This window comes from Sus scrofa, chromosome 13 (genome assembly GCF_054392235.1).
Source record: "Sus scrofa isolate SSC_HxYL_T2T_F1_AM1 chromosome 13, Sscrofa_HxYL_maternal_Yorkshire_Landrace_v2.0, whole genome shotgun sequence".
NCBI lineage: Eukaryota > Metazoa > Chordata > Mammalia > Artiodactyla > Suidae > Sus > Sus scrofa.
The window spans coordinates 44,380,690-44,398,915 of record NC_139395.1 but is presented as its reverse complement, the minus strand read 5'-3'; the positions used below and the strand labels follow the sequence as shown (position 1 = coordinate 44,398,915).

Sequence of the window (18,226 nt, the reverse complement as noted above, 5' to 3'; positions counted from 1 at the left end):
TAATTTCAGTGCCCTTGGGCAAAGCTCCAAAGTAGCTACCAGGCTGGAGGGCAGATGGGTGGTTTGGAAACCCCTGAGGCCAGTCCCAGGGATTGGGCCTTTATATCACCAGGCAGGGATGGAAGCGGGCTGTCTGACAAGGAGGTGCAGGAACCAGCTGAGGTGAGGTTAAGGGACTCCAAGAAACTTGCTTGGCCAGGCTGCAGGGTCCCAGAAGGGCAGAGCCGTGGCCAAAGCCAGGCAGTCGGGGGATGCCCTCAGGCCACACACCACTCTGGCCCACCTAAGGGCCGCCAGGGCACCAGGTGCACCATTGCAGGGGACCACTGGAGGGCGCCAAGCAGGCGGGACCAGACTCGCCCACCACAGCGCAGAAGCCATTGGGGGTCGCCATAGTGGGGTGAGCCCGGGCAGCGCCATCGCGAGAGGAGCATCGTGGCACGGTCGCTACTTGCTGCTGATGGAGCCTTGGTGTGGATGGCGGGCCGGCAGGCACAGCCCCCAGCGCCCCATGAGGTCTACCTTCGCCCTTGCCCTCACCCAGACTGGGCTCCGGTTCCTGCTACTGCTGCTGCTGCTTCTGCCGCCGCTGTGGCCCACGGGTGAGCCTCACCCCCGCCCTTCCGCTCTCACGCCCATCCTCCACCTCTGATCCTCCGCGTCCTTCCACAGGTTGCTTGGGCATTGGTGCAGAGCCGGGGATCCAGTCAATGGCTGCCTCAGCCAACTCTGGCGCCCCCTGTACGCCGGGTGCCACCTGTCCCTTGGGTGGTGGTCGCTTCCCCCGGCAGGACATCACCACCACCACCCGGCAGCCCACGACCCTGCAGTCCTCTACTTCTAAGGCCGACGACTTCCTTCCTAGTGAGTAAAGCGGCCTCCATGTGGAGGAGGGTGCTGGAGCGTCTTGAGGACCTTAAGGGACAGACGAAGAAGCGGCAGGGAGAGTGAGAGAAGACCTTCCTTTTACTAGTGCTTATTGAGCACCTATTTGGGTCAGGCCTTCCATCCTGGTGGGGAAGGAGGCAAGGAAAGTCAGGGGAGCCTGAGGTGTGCTGCATGGTCCGGCCTCCCTGAAGGGCCTGTGGGGCTGGGACCTCTCCACCAACCCAGGCTCCCTGCCAAGGCCGTTGGGGGTCTCCAGCATGGCTTTCAGGGAACCTGCCCTTGGGTGTCTCAGGGAACAACCACAAGATGTTCTCTCCAGGTGTGGCTTTTGACTATGTTTAAATAAGGACCACTTAAGCAATACTTCTCACCCTGGAATTCAGTGCACGTAGTTTAACTGCCCGGCAGCACTCTCCTGTGTGTGGTAGCCTTTACAGCGGCTGGTCATGGCCCACTTACATTGAGCTTACAATCCATTAGTCCATCTGGAACACCTAGGAGGGAGACTGCTGGTTTTAGATATGTGCAACTTTAGTTTAAAGAACTTTTCCGTAAAAGCTTTTCCAGAGTGGCTGCACTCATTGATACTCCCTTCAGCAGTGAGTGAGCAGTCTGGGGCCGTGATCCTCACCAACACTTAGTACCAGGGACATTTAGTTTTGCCTGGCAGGTGGTGTGAGCAGAACCTCAGTGTGGTTTAAGTCTGCACTCCCCTGAGGGCTAATGGGGCAGAGCAGCTTCTTTGTTTGCCACTGAGGTTTTGTCCTTAGATGTGTGTGTTCATGCTCATTGCCCTTTTTCTCTTAGGTCGTCTGCCTTTTTCTCAGTGAATCACAGGAGAAGGATCCTAGAGGAGGGGGAGGGGTCTGCCATGGCTGAAGTAGGGGAACCAGATGGAAGCACAGATGAGTTTGTGACAGGCTTGGCCATGAGGTCTGTGTAGCCAGGACAAGGGGACTGTGGTGCACCTGGTGCCTGGGAATTCCCTGGGCCCTGGGCTGTGGGAACAGAGAGAGGGATACCTGGGGGGTGCCGAGGTCCTTCTGAGGCTGGAGATCCCAGTCCTCATGTGGATGACATTATGTGATGACCAATGAGGAAGTTTATTGGATGGGTGTAGGCCAGCAGCTAGAGAGGTGGGAGATCAGGCTGAGGGGAGGGAGGAGGGAGAGGGATATGGCTGGAAGGGCCCATTCCTTATCAAGCTCCTTTGGCTTTCCTCCTCAGCCTGTGGCTTCTCCTATGAGCAGGACCCCACCCTCAGGGATCCGGAAGCCATGGCTCGGCGGTGGCCATGGATGGTCAGTGTGCGGGCCAATGGCACACATATCTGTGCAGGCACCCTCATTGCCTCCCGCTGGGTGCTGACCGTGGCCCACTGCATGATCCAGTGAGTCGGGGCCTACATGGATGGGTGGAAAGTTGTTTGGAGCCACTGGGGCCCCAGTCATCCTGCCAGCTGGTCCATCAAGTGAAAGCTCTGCCCTCTGCAGAACCCCATACTCCCAGCCCTCCTTAAACCAGGTCCAAGCAGGTGGAGGTCAAATCCTGAAGATTCCTTTCTGGGATCTGGGAACTTGCTCCTCTCACCAGGCCTGTGTAGTCATTCCACAGAGAGGAAACAGGCTTGCAAACTGCTGTCCAGGCCTCCTTCCTCCTATCTACAGAAAAGAAGGTCCTAATTTTTCTGTTCCACACACTTTGCTTCACTTACTCATCTCTTCCTTCATTCACCCAACAGCCTTGGCACTCTTCAAAGCCAGGTCCAGGCCTGGGTGCTGGGGGCAGAAGAGGGCAGGGCTGCACCACTCCTGGTGCTGGGAAAGTTAGACAAGAAGATAGATGCTCATAGTAGAGTCTGGTCTGTGTGAAGAGACAGAGTGGGCATGCCTATATTTTCAGGCCAGGGAGCAGCCTGAGGGTCACATATGTGCTGGCTGTGAGGTTGACTAGTGGAGAAGCGTGCTCCAAGCCTCAGGGCCGACACAGAGACTCCAGGGGTGCACCAATTGAAAGGATGCCGGAAGGCAAGGCCTGGCCAATTGATTGCATTTCCAGGGCCAGCATGGGACACTGGACAGTGTCTAGAGTTTGGAACCAGAGAAAACTGGCTCCACATCACAGCTCCACCACTTCCTAGCTGTGTAGCCTTGAGCCAGTCACTGGAGCCTGGGTTTTCCTCTCCATAAAATGAAAGGTTGTTTTGAGGACCAGACTACACAGTGTGCGAGCGAGGCCCCATTCACATCTGCTGTGGAGTAGGTTCAGAGTAGAACAGCTGTGTGGAGGGTAAGGAGTGCAGACTGGGGTGGGGTTCCTGGAGCTGATGGCAGACTCCCCTTGTCATTCCCCTAGGAGTAATGTTACCTATTCAGTGCGGGTGGGGAGTCCATGGATTGACCAGATATCAACGTCCACCGTTGACGTCCCGGCACAGCAGGTCATCGTGAACAGCCATTACCGGGCGCATCGGTATTGGACCTGGATTGGCCGGGCCAATGACATTGCCCTCCTTAAGCTTGAGCAGCCACTCAAGTACAACAAGTATGTCTGGCCCATCTGCCTGCCTGGCTTGGACTATGTGGCAGAGGACTACACCCTCTGCACTGTGACAGGCTGGGGACTCCCCAGGGTTGACGGTGAGTAAGTCTCCCCAAAGCAGGGTGGTTGGTGTGGGAGAGGACCGGGGTGCAGGCTGGGGTCTACCACAGACAGACTTTTCTGAGACATCTTCCCCAGGGAGTCCGCTGTCCCCTCACCTTCCTGTCAAGCTCTCATCTCTGAGGCCTCTTTCCCCTTCAGGATCTCAGAAGTTAACATTATCATGGCCATTCAGGCCTTAGGGAACCCAGATTGCTCTTGAGTCCTCAGGCCTAGGCCAGGGCATGTAAACAGGACTTCCTTGAAGGCAGAGGAGACACATAGTAATATCTTGTTGTCTGTACACAATCCCAGGTCATCCACGTCTTGAAGCAAAACATCCAAAAGTGAGAGGAGCAGGATTCTGTGTTTGTAAAAAGATCCCCAGAAGATCCCATGTTGTTGGCTAAGGGCAGTCTGCACACAGAAGATGGGAGTCACTGGAGTCCACTTATGGCTCTCTCCCCCCAGTCCCTCATCATCTCAATTTAGGAGGCTTAAGAGCAGGAGTGCGGTCCCAGGGCCATCCAAGGGCCCATTTCCTTATGGGCTCTGGAATGTCCATTCTCTTCAGGGAACCCTTCCCTATCCCTTTCCCACAAGAGAGGTGCCCTGCCCTCTGGCCTCATGGATTCAGATAGCCTGAAATACCCACAAGGTCTCCAGCCTGGGGTGATGTGGCATTTTTGTCATTGCTGCCATGGCCTCTCTTGGGGAATGGCTGGGAGCATTCAGAAGTCATCTATCCCCCAGGAGCTCAGACTAGGGACAGAGACACGCCATGGCCTGGAAACCATGGAGGGGAGTCTGGGGAAGGTTAGGGAAGGAAGAGGCCTCTGGGGAGGGCTTGAAGGAAAGGCAGGATTTATACCTGAGATGGGTTGGTAGGCTTTGAGGAGAGGGTCACAAAAGCCAAGATACTGAGGTCAGAATGAACTCAATGGATTGGACTCTGCAGGACGTGAGACTAGGCCCATCAAGGCTAGATCATGGGTAGGCTGCCCCAAGGTCTCTTATTGAGGGGCCCTTGGGGAGCATTAGCTGGAGTGGTAGGTGGGCTAAGCCTGGAGAGATTTCCAGGGCTGCTGTGTAGCAAGGAGAAAAGGGTGGAGGAGAGGCGAGGAGCAAGCAGGGATGGACACAAGGCTGCTACCAGTGGGCAAGAAAAACCCTGCCAAGCCTGAATGGGGGCCCCTGTTCCACAGGTATGTGGCCCCAGTCCCGGACCATCCAGGAGAAAGAAGTCACCATTGTGAACAGCACAGAGTGTGACAGCTTCTACCACAGGTTCTTCAAAATCCCCTCTCTGATTCAGATCATCAACTCCCAGATGATTTGTGCAAAGGACGTCAACAGGGAACAATTCTGCTATGTGAGCACCACTTCCCCTTTGCTCACATGCCTTCCTGGGCACCTGGCAAGGAGTGGGGTGAGGGCACAGGAGAGACAGGACCTGAGGGGGTGGGGATGAGCTGGGGTGACCAAGGGGGAAGATGGAAAGATGGAGGAGGATAGGTTTGATGGAGGATGGAGATTGGGAAGAAGGAGATGGGGGGTGGGGCCTGGGTGAGAAAGATGGGGGAGTGGGGATGAAGGTTGGAGGTGAGGGAGGAGGGGTGGTGAGAAGATAGAGGGTGGGTGTTAAAGAGATGGGGGGATGGAGAGAGATGGAAGGTGGAGCCCTTTGAAGAAGGTGTCTTGGGTCAGGGCTTCAAGGACATCTCTCAGCTATGTGACACTCAGGCGCTGCAGGGAAGGTTGGGTGTGAGGGCACACTGCTTGTCCCTGATCTGGATCAAGTCTTCCTCGGATAACATCTGGCCTCCCTGACCCTTTTTGTTCCCCCGCTCCTTCCCACAGGAGATAAGTGGTGAGCCCTTGGCCTGTCCTGTGGCGAGCATATGGTACCTGGTGGGCATGGTGAGCTGGGGACCAGGCTGCAAGAAGAGTGAGGCCCCACCCATCTACCTACACATCTCCTCCTACGAGCGGTGGATCTGGGAACACATCAATGGGCAGACTTTGCCAACCCCATCCAGGGCTCTGCTCCTGGTACTCCCGCTGCACCTCAGCCTCCTTGCTACCCTCTGACACTTGTGCTGTCCCTGAGTGCAGCCTTCCTTGCCCAGGGCCCCCCTCAAACCTCTGTGCCCAGAACGCTATAGGTGCAGCTCTCACAGCCCCACAAGGCAGGGCAGAGAGTAGGTGCTCAATTAAACACTTCTTTTCCCAATGCCTCCTCCTACTTGGCTGGGCCTGCTCCAGTGGGAGATAAGAGAACCAGACGGGGCTGGGATGGGTGACTCTGGGCAGTTTATACTGAAAAGTGCAGAGCCCCAGGATCTGCCTCCAGCCAAAAGTTCAGGGTGGCTCTTGTAGAAGGTGGAGGGAGTGCGTTGGGATAATATTGGGGTCAGATGATGGAAAGCCTCAAATGTACTACCCAGGCTGAATCTGGGGCTGCCAGAAAACCATGTGAGGCTGGGGGTGAAGGTGCAGCTCCATCTGAGCTGGGGAGGTACATGTGTTCTTGACTTTGGCCTGTCTTCTGGCTAGAACATACCCTGTCGTTGTCCTGAAGCACTGTCGTAGTCTTTGACCTAGCCCTGCCCCGTGCCTGGAGACTGAGGCAGATGCCCACTGGGATCAGACATTATCGCTACCATCAGCAGACATGCCTTTTGACAAAGGGCTAGTGGAGGCTCAGGTCAGAGGTCAGGGAGGCAGCCAGCAGAGCCCAGCCCTGAGGCACGGCAGCAGGACTGGTGAGGGATGATCCCTCACCCTCTGCCTCTTGAATACCCTCTCCCTCTGGCTCATCTGAATTCAGCCTGGGAGAAAAGTCAGGGGAGGGAATGTCAGCCTAGCCTGAGTGACCTATCACCAATCACTGTCTCACCCTCCAGGCAAATGCTCCAGGGATGGGGCATCCTGAGGGATCATCTGAGGTCACTCAGGTATGAGAAGGCACTCAGCTTTATTTACAGATCTCCACAGGCTGCAGAGGCAGCCTGAGCTTTGCTAGCAGCTTGGAAACCTCTGGTGTTTGAGTACCAGGCCCAGGTTTGAGTACTTCAGCTGATTTTCGCTGCCATCCAGAAACCCTTCTCTGTATCTCCCCTGTCCAAGGATTCAGTCCCCATGTCCAGTTTGGGTCTTCATCTTCTGATCAGCAGTGCTTCTTTTAGGCACCATGGTTGAGAATAGAAGAGGAAGTGGTGTGCTGTCATATTCAGCAGGTGGAAGGCTGCTGCCTCAATCCCTAGCTGCTCCCTGAAGTGATCTCATGGGGCCCTAACACCTGCCATCATGGCTGAGTATAGAAAGGGCTACCAGAACTGCCCGAGGCCCCCCTTGGCTTCTTAAATATTCCCTGGATTCCCAATATTGGGCCCAAGTGGCAGTTTTCCTTTTCCTTCTGGCCCACTGGCCTCAGCCTTCTACACCCTTGAACTGCCCCTTCAGCCCTCAGGCCTCATGCTAGGCCCCCCAGCAGCCTCAGCGGCATCACTACATGTAAAACTGGTACATCTATTGCCTGGAGCTTGGCATCTATTGGGCTAGGGGTTCTGCTTCTGGTCCCCCTCACTGCCCTGCCTTGTGCCAGAAGCCCTGCCAGGCTTGGGGCAGTCCCTCCCCACCAAAGCTGCTATCCAGCCAAGTCTGAGAACCTCCTGCTGCCATAGCTTCCCCCATTGGCCCTATCCCTTCTTGTGACCAGCCTGGTGAGGCCTTACCTATGGCCCATCAAGGTCAGCCATCCCCTTTCAGAAGAAAAGCCACATCCCATTACCCCTTTAGTCACTGCTGTTCCTGGCAGAAGAGGGAACAGAAGCATGTAGGTGAAGGCCACTTTGGATCTACAGAGGGAGAGTGGCCCAAGACCACCACTGCTGGGCGATCATGTGGACGGGATGAAAGGAGTGGAGTCCAGGCCGGGAGGCAAAACACCTCATGTAGTCTTGTCCCTGCCCTGATAGGCTCTAAGACAGGGTCCTGGGCTTCAGCAACCCTCTCTGAGCTGGAGGAGGATGATCTGCAACCTCTATGGTCCACGTGTGAGCTTGGAGTCTAAGATGTCTGGAGCCACCTCCAGGAAGCTCTCCTATTTCTCGCCTTTCTTCTTCTTGGCCTCCTTTTTCTCATCCTCCTCCACCTTAATGGCCACTGTATCCACACTGTCCTTCTTCTTCTTTTTCTTATCCTCTGTGGAGGAGAAGAAAGAGGTATATGATAGGAGTGAGACTGGGTCCCAGAGCCTGCACCAGAGCCTCACAGTTCAGCCCTTCATTCCTTCTTCCTTACAAACCTCTCCTACCTGCAGAATAGCTTATTTTCCCTGCTTCACCCTGACCCATTTCTGTGCTCTGGTCTGCAGGGACGGGTCTGGGTCTCCTCCCTGAACCAGGTGGAGGGGAGGAATAGGGCAGCTCTGGGTGGCAGGACTGAGGAACTGGCTGGCTTGGCAGGATAGGATGGTGGCGGGGTTGGGGCCGAGGCCTGCTCACCTCCGGGGATTTCTGTGAGCTCATTGAGAGGTGGCACAGTCTCCAGTTTGTCTGTGTACATCTTGGCTGCTTTGCGCTGCAGGTACCGGGCCTCAATCTCCTTCCGGGTCCGTGGCACGCGGCAGTTGAAGATGCAGCAAAGAGTGATAACTATGGGGAGAACAGAGCAGGCTTGGCCGGGGCCAGAGGTCAGACACCCCAGGAATAGTGTCCAAATTTTCAGGCCTGTCTCCACCTACCTATGTGTGTCTCACCCCAGACACTCTCTCAGGAGGCTCCACATTTTGCAAAAACCCACATGAGCTCTGGGATTTTCAAGACATCATTCCCGTGCAGTTACATGGCTTTATGCAGTCACATGCCCCCCCCGCCCCCGAAGGGCCTTGTGCCCTGGTTTAATGGTCTGCTGCCACTTTCTTGAAATTCTTAATTTCTAAACAAGGGATCTCATATTTTCATTTTGCACTGGCCCCATATATCATGTCACCAGTCCTGGTCCTGAGGGTCTTTCTGACTAGATTGAGGGTCTCTCTGAGTAGATTGAGAGGGCAGGGCAGTGGTTTGCACCATGACTAAAGCTACAGTTTCCTGGAGGCTGTCCTATACTTCCAATTCAGGCCTCTGGGCTCCTGGAGCATCCTTGTGTTTCCTCCCCAGGCTCCTGAGAACACCTCAGACCCTGGAGGATGTGGCTGCATCTTCTTCAACCTCCTTGAGGACAAGCCTAAGCTCCTCCTGGCTGTGAGAGCCTGTAAGAGGGCATAGACCTTCCCCTGGGGCATTCACCTCAGACAGAGTTATTCCAGAAGTGGTTTTCCAGCTCAGGGCAGCTGTGCCCACGCAAGCTGAGCCAGGGCATGAAGCTGGCCTGTCTAGGGATGTGTGAGGCAGGGCTGCCAGGACCCGGCTGGACTGCGTTTATTTTTCTAAGGCCCCCACAGTCTGACCACCTTGGCCCCAGCCTCAGGGGAGGGGATGGAGCTGCTTCCTATTATAAATCAGATGACCAGACATAACTTCCTGGCAGACTCCTAGGGGCAGGAGGTTCGGGCAGGAGGTCCAGGCAGGACAAGTCAGACCTATTTTGGGGAAGATGGATCAGACCTACATGGCCTGGACTGGAGCACCCCCTGGGGTCACCTTGTGCAACCTCTTCAGCCAATATTGTGACCCAGTGAATCTCCCCCAGACTTAACAGAATGAAAAAAGGAATGAATGAGATGGTCTTTGCTGCTGAGGATAGGACTGCACTCTGGAGTGAATGTGTGGGGGATCAGCAGCATCCAGGAACACTCTGGGGGTGCTGTGTGAGGGTCTTATCAGTATACGTGACTGTGCATTGTTGTCCAGGAATAGACCTGAGATGACAACAGGCCTTTCTTACCCAAAAACCTGAGTTCTGGTCTGTCTCCAGACCCCTGTGTGCCCAAGGCCCAAATTGGTCCCCCATCCCACTCTACTAGCTTGGGTCACTTCTTCCAGTCACCTGGCCAGTTACCTCCTCAGGACAATGCCCATTCAGACTCTCTGCAAAAGGCTGGTCCCAGTGCCCTAGAAGCCTTGGGCTTCAAAGAGAGCACAGCTGCAACTACTAGAAGCTAGAGTAGGACTCAAGCACCACCCTTCACTCCAGACCTGCCCCACCCAGCCTGTCCTTGTTGCTTTTCTTCAAAGAAGCAGAGAAACAAAGTTCCTTGGATCGAGTTCCATGGCCAAGGCAGGGACTTGGGATAGGAGTCCTTAGGCTGGAGAGGACCCCTAAGAGGCCCCCCATCCAACTCTAGCCTCTTCCACAAGGTTCTGGAATCCGATGCTCCACTAACAGCTGTGCCACCTAGGCCCAAGCAGACTGGGAAGCAGGGAAGATGTTTCCTCCACAGAAGATGGGGCTGTGCCTTCCCTATTCCCTAGAGCACTGCACAGAAGGTAACAAGTGCTGATCTGCTGCTCAGAGGCTTTTGGGACGATCCCTTACCTTTCTCTAGGAAATGGGGTTAGGAGTGGAAGTTGATCTGTGTGGTTGAGATGCAAGTGGCTCTCTGGGTCTGACACTGCAACTTGCCTATGTGACCCCAGGCACCTCTACTATCTAGGGCCAAGAAAAACCTGGGAGAAGCCACTGTGTGCCCTCAGCTGTCCCTGAGGTGCCCCACAACTGCTCCTTGGACCTTTGTCCTGGACTCTTTTGGTGGCCCCTGCAGGGCAGAATCCTTCCTCAACCCTGCCTGTTGGTACTGGGGGTTGTTCCCCTCTCTGGACAGCTGGGCTGGGGCTGCAGCCACACCTATCTGTCTGCAGGGTCTCCACTCAAGCTTGGCTGATCAGTTTTGGCTAGGAGAAAAAGGCCACTTCTTGCTTAGATCCTGCTCCCACTCCAGCTGTGAAGTAATGGTGATGATGAAGGGATGGCTGTTTTCCTGCAGGGAGGGCACTTCTGGTGCCAGGAGAAGCACATACAAATTAGATTACTTGTCTCCTCTGGAGCCTCCCACATCTGGATGGGCACTTGTGATCAGCCCTGCCTCCTGGTGACCTCATCCCAGGACAGCTCCAGCTAGAACTTTAATATCCCTTTAGCTCCTGACCCAGGGTATACTTAGTAAACATTATAGGGGTTATCTGAGACCTGTGTGCAGGCTCTTTCTTGCCACCTCTGCCCATACTGTCCCTCTGCCTACCTAGGAAAACCACTCTTCCATCCTACTGATCTAGAGCCCAAAGGACCTCACCTCCATGAAGCCTTTGCTGGGAGAATGGGTTTTCTTTCCCTTACTGCCTGTATTCCACCCCCACCCCCACTGCCCCCTTAGGCCTGTAGGAACCTCTGTCAGATTCCGCTTTGTACCCTGGCTACCTCCCCCACCCAGCCAGCATTTCTCAGCTCAGCTCCCTTTTTCCCAACTCCAGAGCCCTACTCCAGAAGGACAACTGAAGAGAACATGCCAATCCTGCTGCTATTATGACTTTGCATCAAGCACCTTCCAGGTCCAAGAGAGGAAGGGGTCTCCTGCTTTTAATTGAGGTGGGTGTGAGTCATTCCGGAGAAATGGCTTTTTTTTTTTTTTTTGGTGACAGTACAGGGTTTGCAGCCTGAGAACCACATCTGCTGGGCGTCTGGGGAGCCTTTGGGCTGAGCTGCAGCCAAGGGTGTCCTTGCTAGGGCCTCTGGGTGTGGGCACTTTAAGCTGGCCAAACTGCAGGAAAAGCATGAGGAGGCCAGCGATAGGGAAAAATGACACGTCCGCGTCCTGGTTCAGTGGAGTCCCCTGTAATTACCATAATTGCCATGTGGCTGCATCCCCAGTCAGGCAGAATACTTCAGGTCACCACCAGCCTGTCAGCCCTCCACAGGGACTTTGTGTGGATCAGGAGGTGCCAGAAACCACCGCGGGCCTCCTGCGGGCGCCTGGCCTGCTTGCACTGCCCGGAATTGCTGTTCTGAGCCCCTGGGGGTGGTGCTGGGGGTGGTGCTGTGCTCCCACTGTGGTGTGGTGGGGAGGGAGGGAGCAGCTACTTACTGATAGACAACACGAAGAGCGAGAAGATGCCCACCACGTGCCACAGGCGCATGTCCCAGAACACCACCGTCTCCTTGGTCAGCGGGGGTGGCTTGGGCTTGGGTGGTGCTGTGCTGGGCTGCAGGTTGTGAGAAAACAGAGTGAGCCAGGCAGAGTCTAAGGGCTAGGACTGGGCCCAGAGAGACCCAGGTCTCAGCAAGAACTTACTCAGCCCAAGCATTTCAGAATTGGCTAGAATCAGTGTCTTAGACATTCATAGCCAATGCCTCAGACCTTGGGAAGTTCCAGATTTAGAACAGAAGAAGGTGGCAGAGCCCCAGAACGATGGAGCCAGGAACTTGGAGTGTGAAGGTGGTTGATGCTTGGGGAAACCAAAGCCCCGAGAAGCAAATGTGGATGGCCTGTCCCAATCAGGTTCAAGGATGCTTCTTTCCTCTTGCTCTAGTCCTGGGCTCCACAAAGGCAGCTTGGGTCTCAGGACCAAGGCCAGAGCCAAGGTGAAGCCTTTACAGCCCTGTGGGAGTTTGTTCTCATATACCTGCAGTGTGGGCTGGGGTATGGAACTGGAGTCAGGGCTCTGTCACTGTTACTTCACCAGAACCCCCACCAGGTGGCCTCAGCAGTCGCCTGTCCTACCCGAGTCCCTTCCTAGGCCAGAATCCTCACCAAACAGGACTAGATAAATAATTTGTCCAAAATGCGATGGTGACACCTGGAGGCTAGAAGTTGTAAGCACATTTGGAGCAGTCTTGAGTAGAGCACAGTGCACCACTTTCCACCTTCCCAGTAGAAGACCACCCTGTCCTGGAGATTTGAGGGGACGTGGCCCTGCCGTGTGCATGTGTGTGGGGGCTGCTGTCAAGCAATACCTGTCCCTGACCTGCAGGACGTAGAGGGGTATGGCCCTATCTTTGTCTCCAAGTTTGGCTCGGGGGTGTGGATGGGGGTTAGTAGTTGGAGAGAGAAAGGACTCTGGGACATCTGTGCATGGCGTTGTCCCCTGACTAACCAAAAGAGGACAGCCATGAAGAGTCTCTTCTGGCTCTCTGGGAAGGAAAGGCAACCCACAGCTCAACCATCTGTCCAGTCTTTCCCCTGGTCCATAAGAATGGATGGGGCACCTCCAAAAGCCAGATACTTCTTCATCTAATGAACACCACTCTTCAGCATGTGTTATGGACACTCAAAGAGGACTAGCAGTCTGTCCCAGGTAACCCAGAGGATCTATGTGCCTGGGATTGGTAGGTTATTCTTAGCTCTTTTCTCTTAAATAAGGCAAACAGAGGTAGAAGTCTTCTTTTCTCTAGGCTTCAGTTTCTCCATCTATAACTTGAGTGTGGTGGTTCCAGGGGTCTCTGAGAAGCTCTCTACACAACCTGAGTGGTAAAATTGGCAAGAAGGCACCCTTCCTCAGCATCATCCCAGGAGAGGCCCATTTGCAGGGTCAAACACATGTGTGGGCTCAGGCACATGTTTGGGATTGGGCACTGTGGGTATAGGGCACATGTGTGGTTGGAGTACATGCACATGTGGTCAGACACATGTCTGAAGAGTCAGGGCCAAGGCTTGGGCCATGATGTGGTTCCCTGATTCTAAGGCTGACTGTGTTGGCCCAGCTGGGTTATATGACTTGAAGACTCTGAGGGCCAGAGTAAAGATCTCAGGTTTAGAGCCTGGGCAGCCAAGAGCTCTCTTCTGACACATTCTGTTCCAGCTTTGTTCAAGACACCCCAATAGGGGACTTGGGTAGAGCATAACAGGTAACAGGCATCCCCTTGAGGTAGGCACTCCTGGGGATCTGCATCTGAAACTTGGAGGCCTGGCCTCCACCAGAACCTCATAGGCTGATGGAGGGTGATGCCTGTGGCAGGGGTGGGTAGTGCCATGGGCCCTAGCATTGCTCATCTAAGAACTGGTGCTTCCCTGGATACTCTGGGCTCAGCCAGGTCCTTGTTCAGACTATAGGCAGATGGCAGGCAGATGGACTCCACATGTAATTTCCCTTAATGAGCTGCAAGAAGACTTGCTTCTAAGGGCTGAGAGAAGTCCTTGACCCTCCACCCTCAGGCTTCTCCTACACCCATACCAACTCAGTTTCTGCACCTGAGGCCTCTAGGCAGCTGGTGAGGGGCCTGAGTATACTCCATGAGGCTCACACCAGCCTGGCTCCTCTTACAGGAACACTAGAGCTGACATCTGACTCCAGCCCAGCCTTCTGAGCATGCCCCCTGGTCAGCAGCAGGGAGAGGCTAGCATGGGGTGCAGTGCTCTGTCCCCACATCCCTCAGACCCCAAGGATAAGGCTGTGTCCTTCACCCATTCCTGTCCCACCAGCACCTGCCCCTCAAGGGCTTTTCTCAGTGCTTTGCTGTCCCTTATACTTCTTGTTTGCCTGCTCTCACCACTTTACCCCTGCCTATACCACAGGCTCTGACCCCACTCCTCCCTGGTCCTGCCTCTTGGACCTTTCCCTCTGGCTTTTTATTCCAGAATTCTGGGTCTGGTCCACCTCTTTGACTTCCCTTCCTGGCTCAGCAGGACTAGGGTACAGAGGGGCTAGGGAGGCTGCGGATGGCTCCCACCCTTTCTTTTCAGGCCCCAGCCAGGCTCCTGGCCCCTCCCTCTCTGCCCCAGCCACCCTCCTCACTTCTTCCTGAACTATCTTAGCAGCTCCTCCCAGTTCTTCCAACTATGTGCCCTCTTCTAATTTATTCTCCTTCCTAACCAGGACTCATCATTACTCTCCCCTGCTCAGAAAACTTTGCTAGCTCCCAGTTATCACCAGGACCAAGTAAGACCTGAAGTCCTTGGGCCTAGCCTGCCCTGCCCTGCCTGTACCGCCCCCCCATTCCTCCTACCTCTGCTCCAGGGCCTAATGCTATGTATGGAGTCAGACTCAACACAAGGCTGCTCCATAAAGGGTGTCCTCATCCTCCCACCCTCTACCCTTCAGCCTGGAAAGTCCTCACCTCCTGTGCAAGGCTATATCTCCCCCACTAGACAGGGAACTCTGGAGAATCTCTGGAGCAGAAGCTGTTTCTTCCAGCAGATCCTAAGATCAGTGACTAGATCTCATTTATCAGATTATACTGAAGCAAGAGACTATGCATTACCACTGCCCCCACCCCTGTAACCCTACAGACCAAAGACTAGAGGATAAGGGGTGAGTGCCCCCTCATGAGACTGGGCCAGGCTGTTATCTCCAATCAGATTGGGAATCCCTAAAATCAGGGTGAGCCTCCCTCTGAATCAGAAAATGTTCTTGAAATCTGGGGTTGTGCCCTCCTACAGGTCAGGCACACTAAGATTGGGGGCTGAGTCTCCCCCACAGTCTGGAAGTGATTGGAACAGGGCCATGTCTCCCCATTAAGCCAGGTCTCCTAAGGGCAAGGGGAAGGGAAAAGCCAGCTCCTGGCAGAAAGGTACCCCCAACCCTCTGCCTGGAAGGTGACAGCCACCCCAAACCCCTCCCCTCCGCGCTGCCCCACCTCACCTCCACCAACTGCCCGGCGACCACAGCGAAGCAAACCTCCAGCACGGCGCCGCCCAGCGCCCAGAGCCGCCCGGTGCCTCGCCACTGCCCCGCCATCTTCGGGCTCCCAGCGCAGCTTGGCGGCAGGTCGGGGGCGCAGAGGGATGCGGGCTGGGCCGCCTTGGCCCGGGGACTGCCCCCGGGGCCAGCAGGCGCTCGGCTTGGCGATCTGATCTCAGGCTGCTAGTGGGCATCATTTATTCATCAGCGGTGTCTGGTTCTTCTGCTGCCCGCCCCCACATCTCTCCGGGTGGAGGGCCCACCCCCTCCGGAGATCACACCCTAGACTCCCCCCCCCCCCCCAACTGTACCAACGACAGAGGGGTGGGAGTGAGTGAGAGGGAGGACAGTCTGGGGTCGGGTCCTTGAACAACAGGTTCCACCCTCCCTTCCGCAGTCTGGCCTCAGTTTATCCATTTGGGACAACGGGAGGGGCTGGAATCTGCTGATCTAAGAAGCCCTCCCCATTCTGACGTTACGAATTTGAAAAACCTTACTGGACCCAGGTGGGAGGGTGGGGGAGAGCAGGGCAGGCAGGTTGCTATGGTGACGGGCGCTCAGGGACATCCTGGGCTTTCTGGGCTGGCTTCCTGCCCAGAGGCAGCTCTGGTCACCCTGGACACCAGAGCTGGAGGGGAGGGGGAATGGGGGATGGTATGGTCGAAACAGCCAGCTTTGGTGTGATGGAAGGCTCCCATCTGTAGACTCACGGAATAGGGTGATCTCCCCTGGAAGGGCTGGAGGACCTTGTTTTGTTTCTTGTTGAGCCTCAGCTTTTGCCCTAGACTAAGTCCTAATTCTCACTCCAGTCTGAGTCATGACTCTGACCGTCACTGAACCTGGCCCACACTGCACTCTGGTCTTAACCTCAGAGTGAGCTGTGACAACCCAGGGGTTGAGGGATGGAGGATCAGAGGAGCTGTGGAGACCTGGGGAGGACTTTGGAAGAGGAGTGGGGAGGCCTGGGGTAAGGAGCCTCCTTCTCTGGTCTATCCTCCCTTCTCTCTCTTTTCCTTCCTTCCATTATTATTATTTTTTTCTGCTGAATGCTAGAGAAGCAGCCCTGGTGTTGGACGCATGTATTCCTCATCACCAGGGGTACCAGTGGAGACCTGCATAGGCTGGGGTGCTTTGGGCCATGGGCCTGCCCTCAGAACTTGGAACCCTGCAGATTCAGAGCCTTGTGTGGTTCTCACCTGGTGGTGCTGTAAATGGCAAGGATCAAGACAGGCTGCAGCAGAGGTGAGGGCCAGGTGTGGACACCCACAGGCCTCAGGGCTGGGAGATTACAGGGCAGGAAGGAAAATGGGAGAGCCACTGGCAAAGAATGGCTGGCCCAAGGGGCCCACTCAGAAAACCCCTGACAGTGGGTGGTAAACTCTGGGGACTGGGTGGGCTGGGCAACGCCACCCTCCCCAGGCTTGCCCAGGCTAGGCAAATGGGAATTTCACAGAAGCCCAAATCACTTGCTGGAGCTCTCTGCCCACCACTTCCTCAGGCCATCTGTTATGAAAGCCACACTGACCAGCCAGGGAGGTCACCCTTAGGACATAGGGTCAGAGAGGTCTTGACTGGACTGGGCTGAGGTTAGTGAGCCTGACAGTGCCCTTGGGTAAACCATTACTCCTCTCTGCTTCAACATCCTCATCTATGGAATTGAGAGGGTAAGACTCATCACATGGCTGATGGGAGGATTATATCATCTAACGACTATAGGAGTGATCCATACAAGCTGGCTCACCTTGATGGGCTGGCTCCCCCCTGGACTGGAGGGATGTCATTGCTTCTTGTAAAGTTCATTGGCTTTACATCCAAAAAGTAGAGAAAGCCCAATGAGGAAATCTGAAAGGGAATACAGTCATGGGTGTCCCCACTGTCCCCTGAGATGACCATTGCTCCAAAGTGGGTTCCACTTCGCCGCAAGCTCTGGAACACAGCTAAGATCTCACTGTATGCTAATTAACATATACCTTTTTCTCAGTTTTTCCCAACACAACATCCTATATCACCATCTCCCCCAAACACAGTGTGAATACTGTCAGGTAGGTCTTAGAGTTAAACTGACTTAAATAATAAGGTGGCCCAAAAGTCTTAGTGCAGCTGTAAGCTTTAATGATCTCAGAAGTATAAAGCTACAGACTTATAAGAGACACCACTTGAAAGTTTAGTTACTTAAATTTCCTTTTTTGCCCTCTGAAGATGGCAAAACTTGACAGAAAAAAATTTAAAGTTATCCCAAATTCCAAAATTCACATAGAGAAATTAGCATAAAGAAAATGTAAATGGAGTTCCTGTTGTGGCTCAGTGGATTAAGAACCCAACATAGTATCCATGAGGATGTGGGTTTGACCCTGGCCTCAATCAGTGGGTTAAGGATCCCATGTTGCCATAAGTTGTGGTGTAGGTTGTAGATGTGACTGAAATCTGGCATTGCTGTGGCTGTGGCGTAGGCCTCAGCTGCAGCTCTGATTCAACCCCTAGCCTGGGAACTTCTATATGCCGCAGATGCATCTGTAGAAAGAAAGAAAAAAAACAAAACAAAACAAAAAAAGAAAATGTAAGTAGTGAAAAACTTTCTTATTGTGTTTCTTATAAATTTTTAGTTTTATACTTTATAACTTCTGAAGTTACTAAAGCTTACAATGAAGACTTCTGGGGCATGATCATATTGATAACTATGAGCCCTCAGTGGCCTACATAATCTCTCCAAGCTTCAATTCCTCATCTGTAAAATGGGTATAACTATAGTATCAAGGTATCTGTACATTACAAGCCTTCAGTAAATGTGAATTGTTATGAACATTGCTGTCATTGGTAAAGGCAACGTGAAATTACACTGTGTAAAACCCAACTATACCTTGTTCTGTCTATGCCCTATTCTTGCAAATTTTTGTGTTCCCAATTCTCTAGTGTTAAATACCATGGTGAGAGGAAATACTGAAAGCTAAAGTCTTTTCTTTTCATTCCTCTCCTCTGTTTACTTGTGAAGAATTTAGGCTAAGAGAGAGGTTTATGCCCTAAGTTCACTCAGGAACTGGGGCCTCAAGCTCAGTTTTCAGCTCCTATCCAGGGCCCTGCTCACTGTCCAGGACTGTTTCTTCTTCCTATGAGGGTCCTCATATATCGCTGCACCCCCACCC

The 18,226-nt window shown here is 54.1% G+C and overlaps 1 protein-coding gene and 1 long non-coding RNA gene across 2 annotated transcripts; one reads left to right on the top strand and one right to left on the bottom strand.

Moving 5' to 3' along the window:
- The first annotated feature begins 172 nt into the window (after positions 1–172).
- PRSS50 (serine protease 50) lies at positions 173–5,761 on the top strand. The gene is made up of 6 exons (XM_084988378.1): positions 173–602; positions 673–864; positions 2,116–2,278; positions 3,244–3,527; positions 4,734–4,900; positions 5,389–5,761. The coding sequence occupies exons 1-6, from the start codon at positions 461–463 to the stop codon at positions 5,617–5,619; spliced, it is 1,179 nt and encodes a 392-aa protein (XP_084844504.1). The 5' UTR covers positions 173–460; the 3' UTR covers positions 5,620–5,761.
- Positions 3,805–15,665, bottom strand: LOC106505595 (transmembrane inner ear expressed protein). Its single transcript, XR_001300163.3, has 4 exons — positions 15,048–15,665; positions 11,555–11,672; positions 8,037–8,186; positions 3,805–7,734 (listed from the first exon to the last, which is right to left on the bottom strand). It is a non-coding gene; the product is annotated as a transmembrane inner ear expressed protein (long non-coding RNA).
- Between the last annotated feature and the right edge of the window lie 2,561 nt (positions 15,666–18,226).

Coding starts and splice junctions, on each gene's coding strand:
- PRSS50 (XM_084988378.1), top strand. CDS start 461: ATGGAGCCTTGGTGTGGATGGCGGGCCGGCAGGCACAGCCCCCAGCGC. Junction 865..2,115: donor GGCCGACGACTTCCTTCCTA/GTGAGTAAAGCG, acceptor TTTCCTCCTCAG/CCTGTGGCTTCTCCTATGAG. Junction 2,279..3,243: donor GTGGCCCACTGCATGATCCA/GTGAGTCGGGGC, acceptor TCATTCCCCTAG/GAGTAATGTTACCTATTCAG.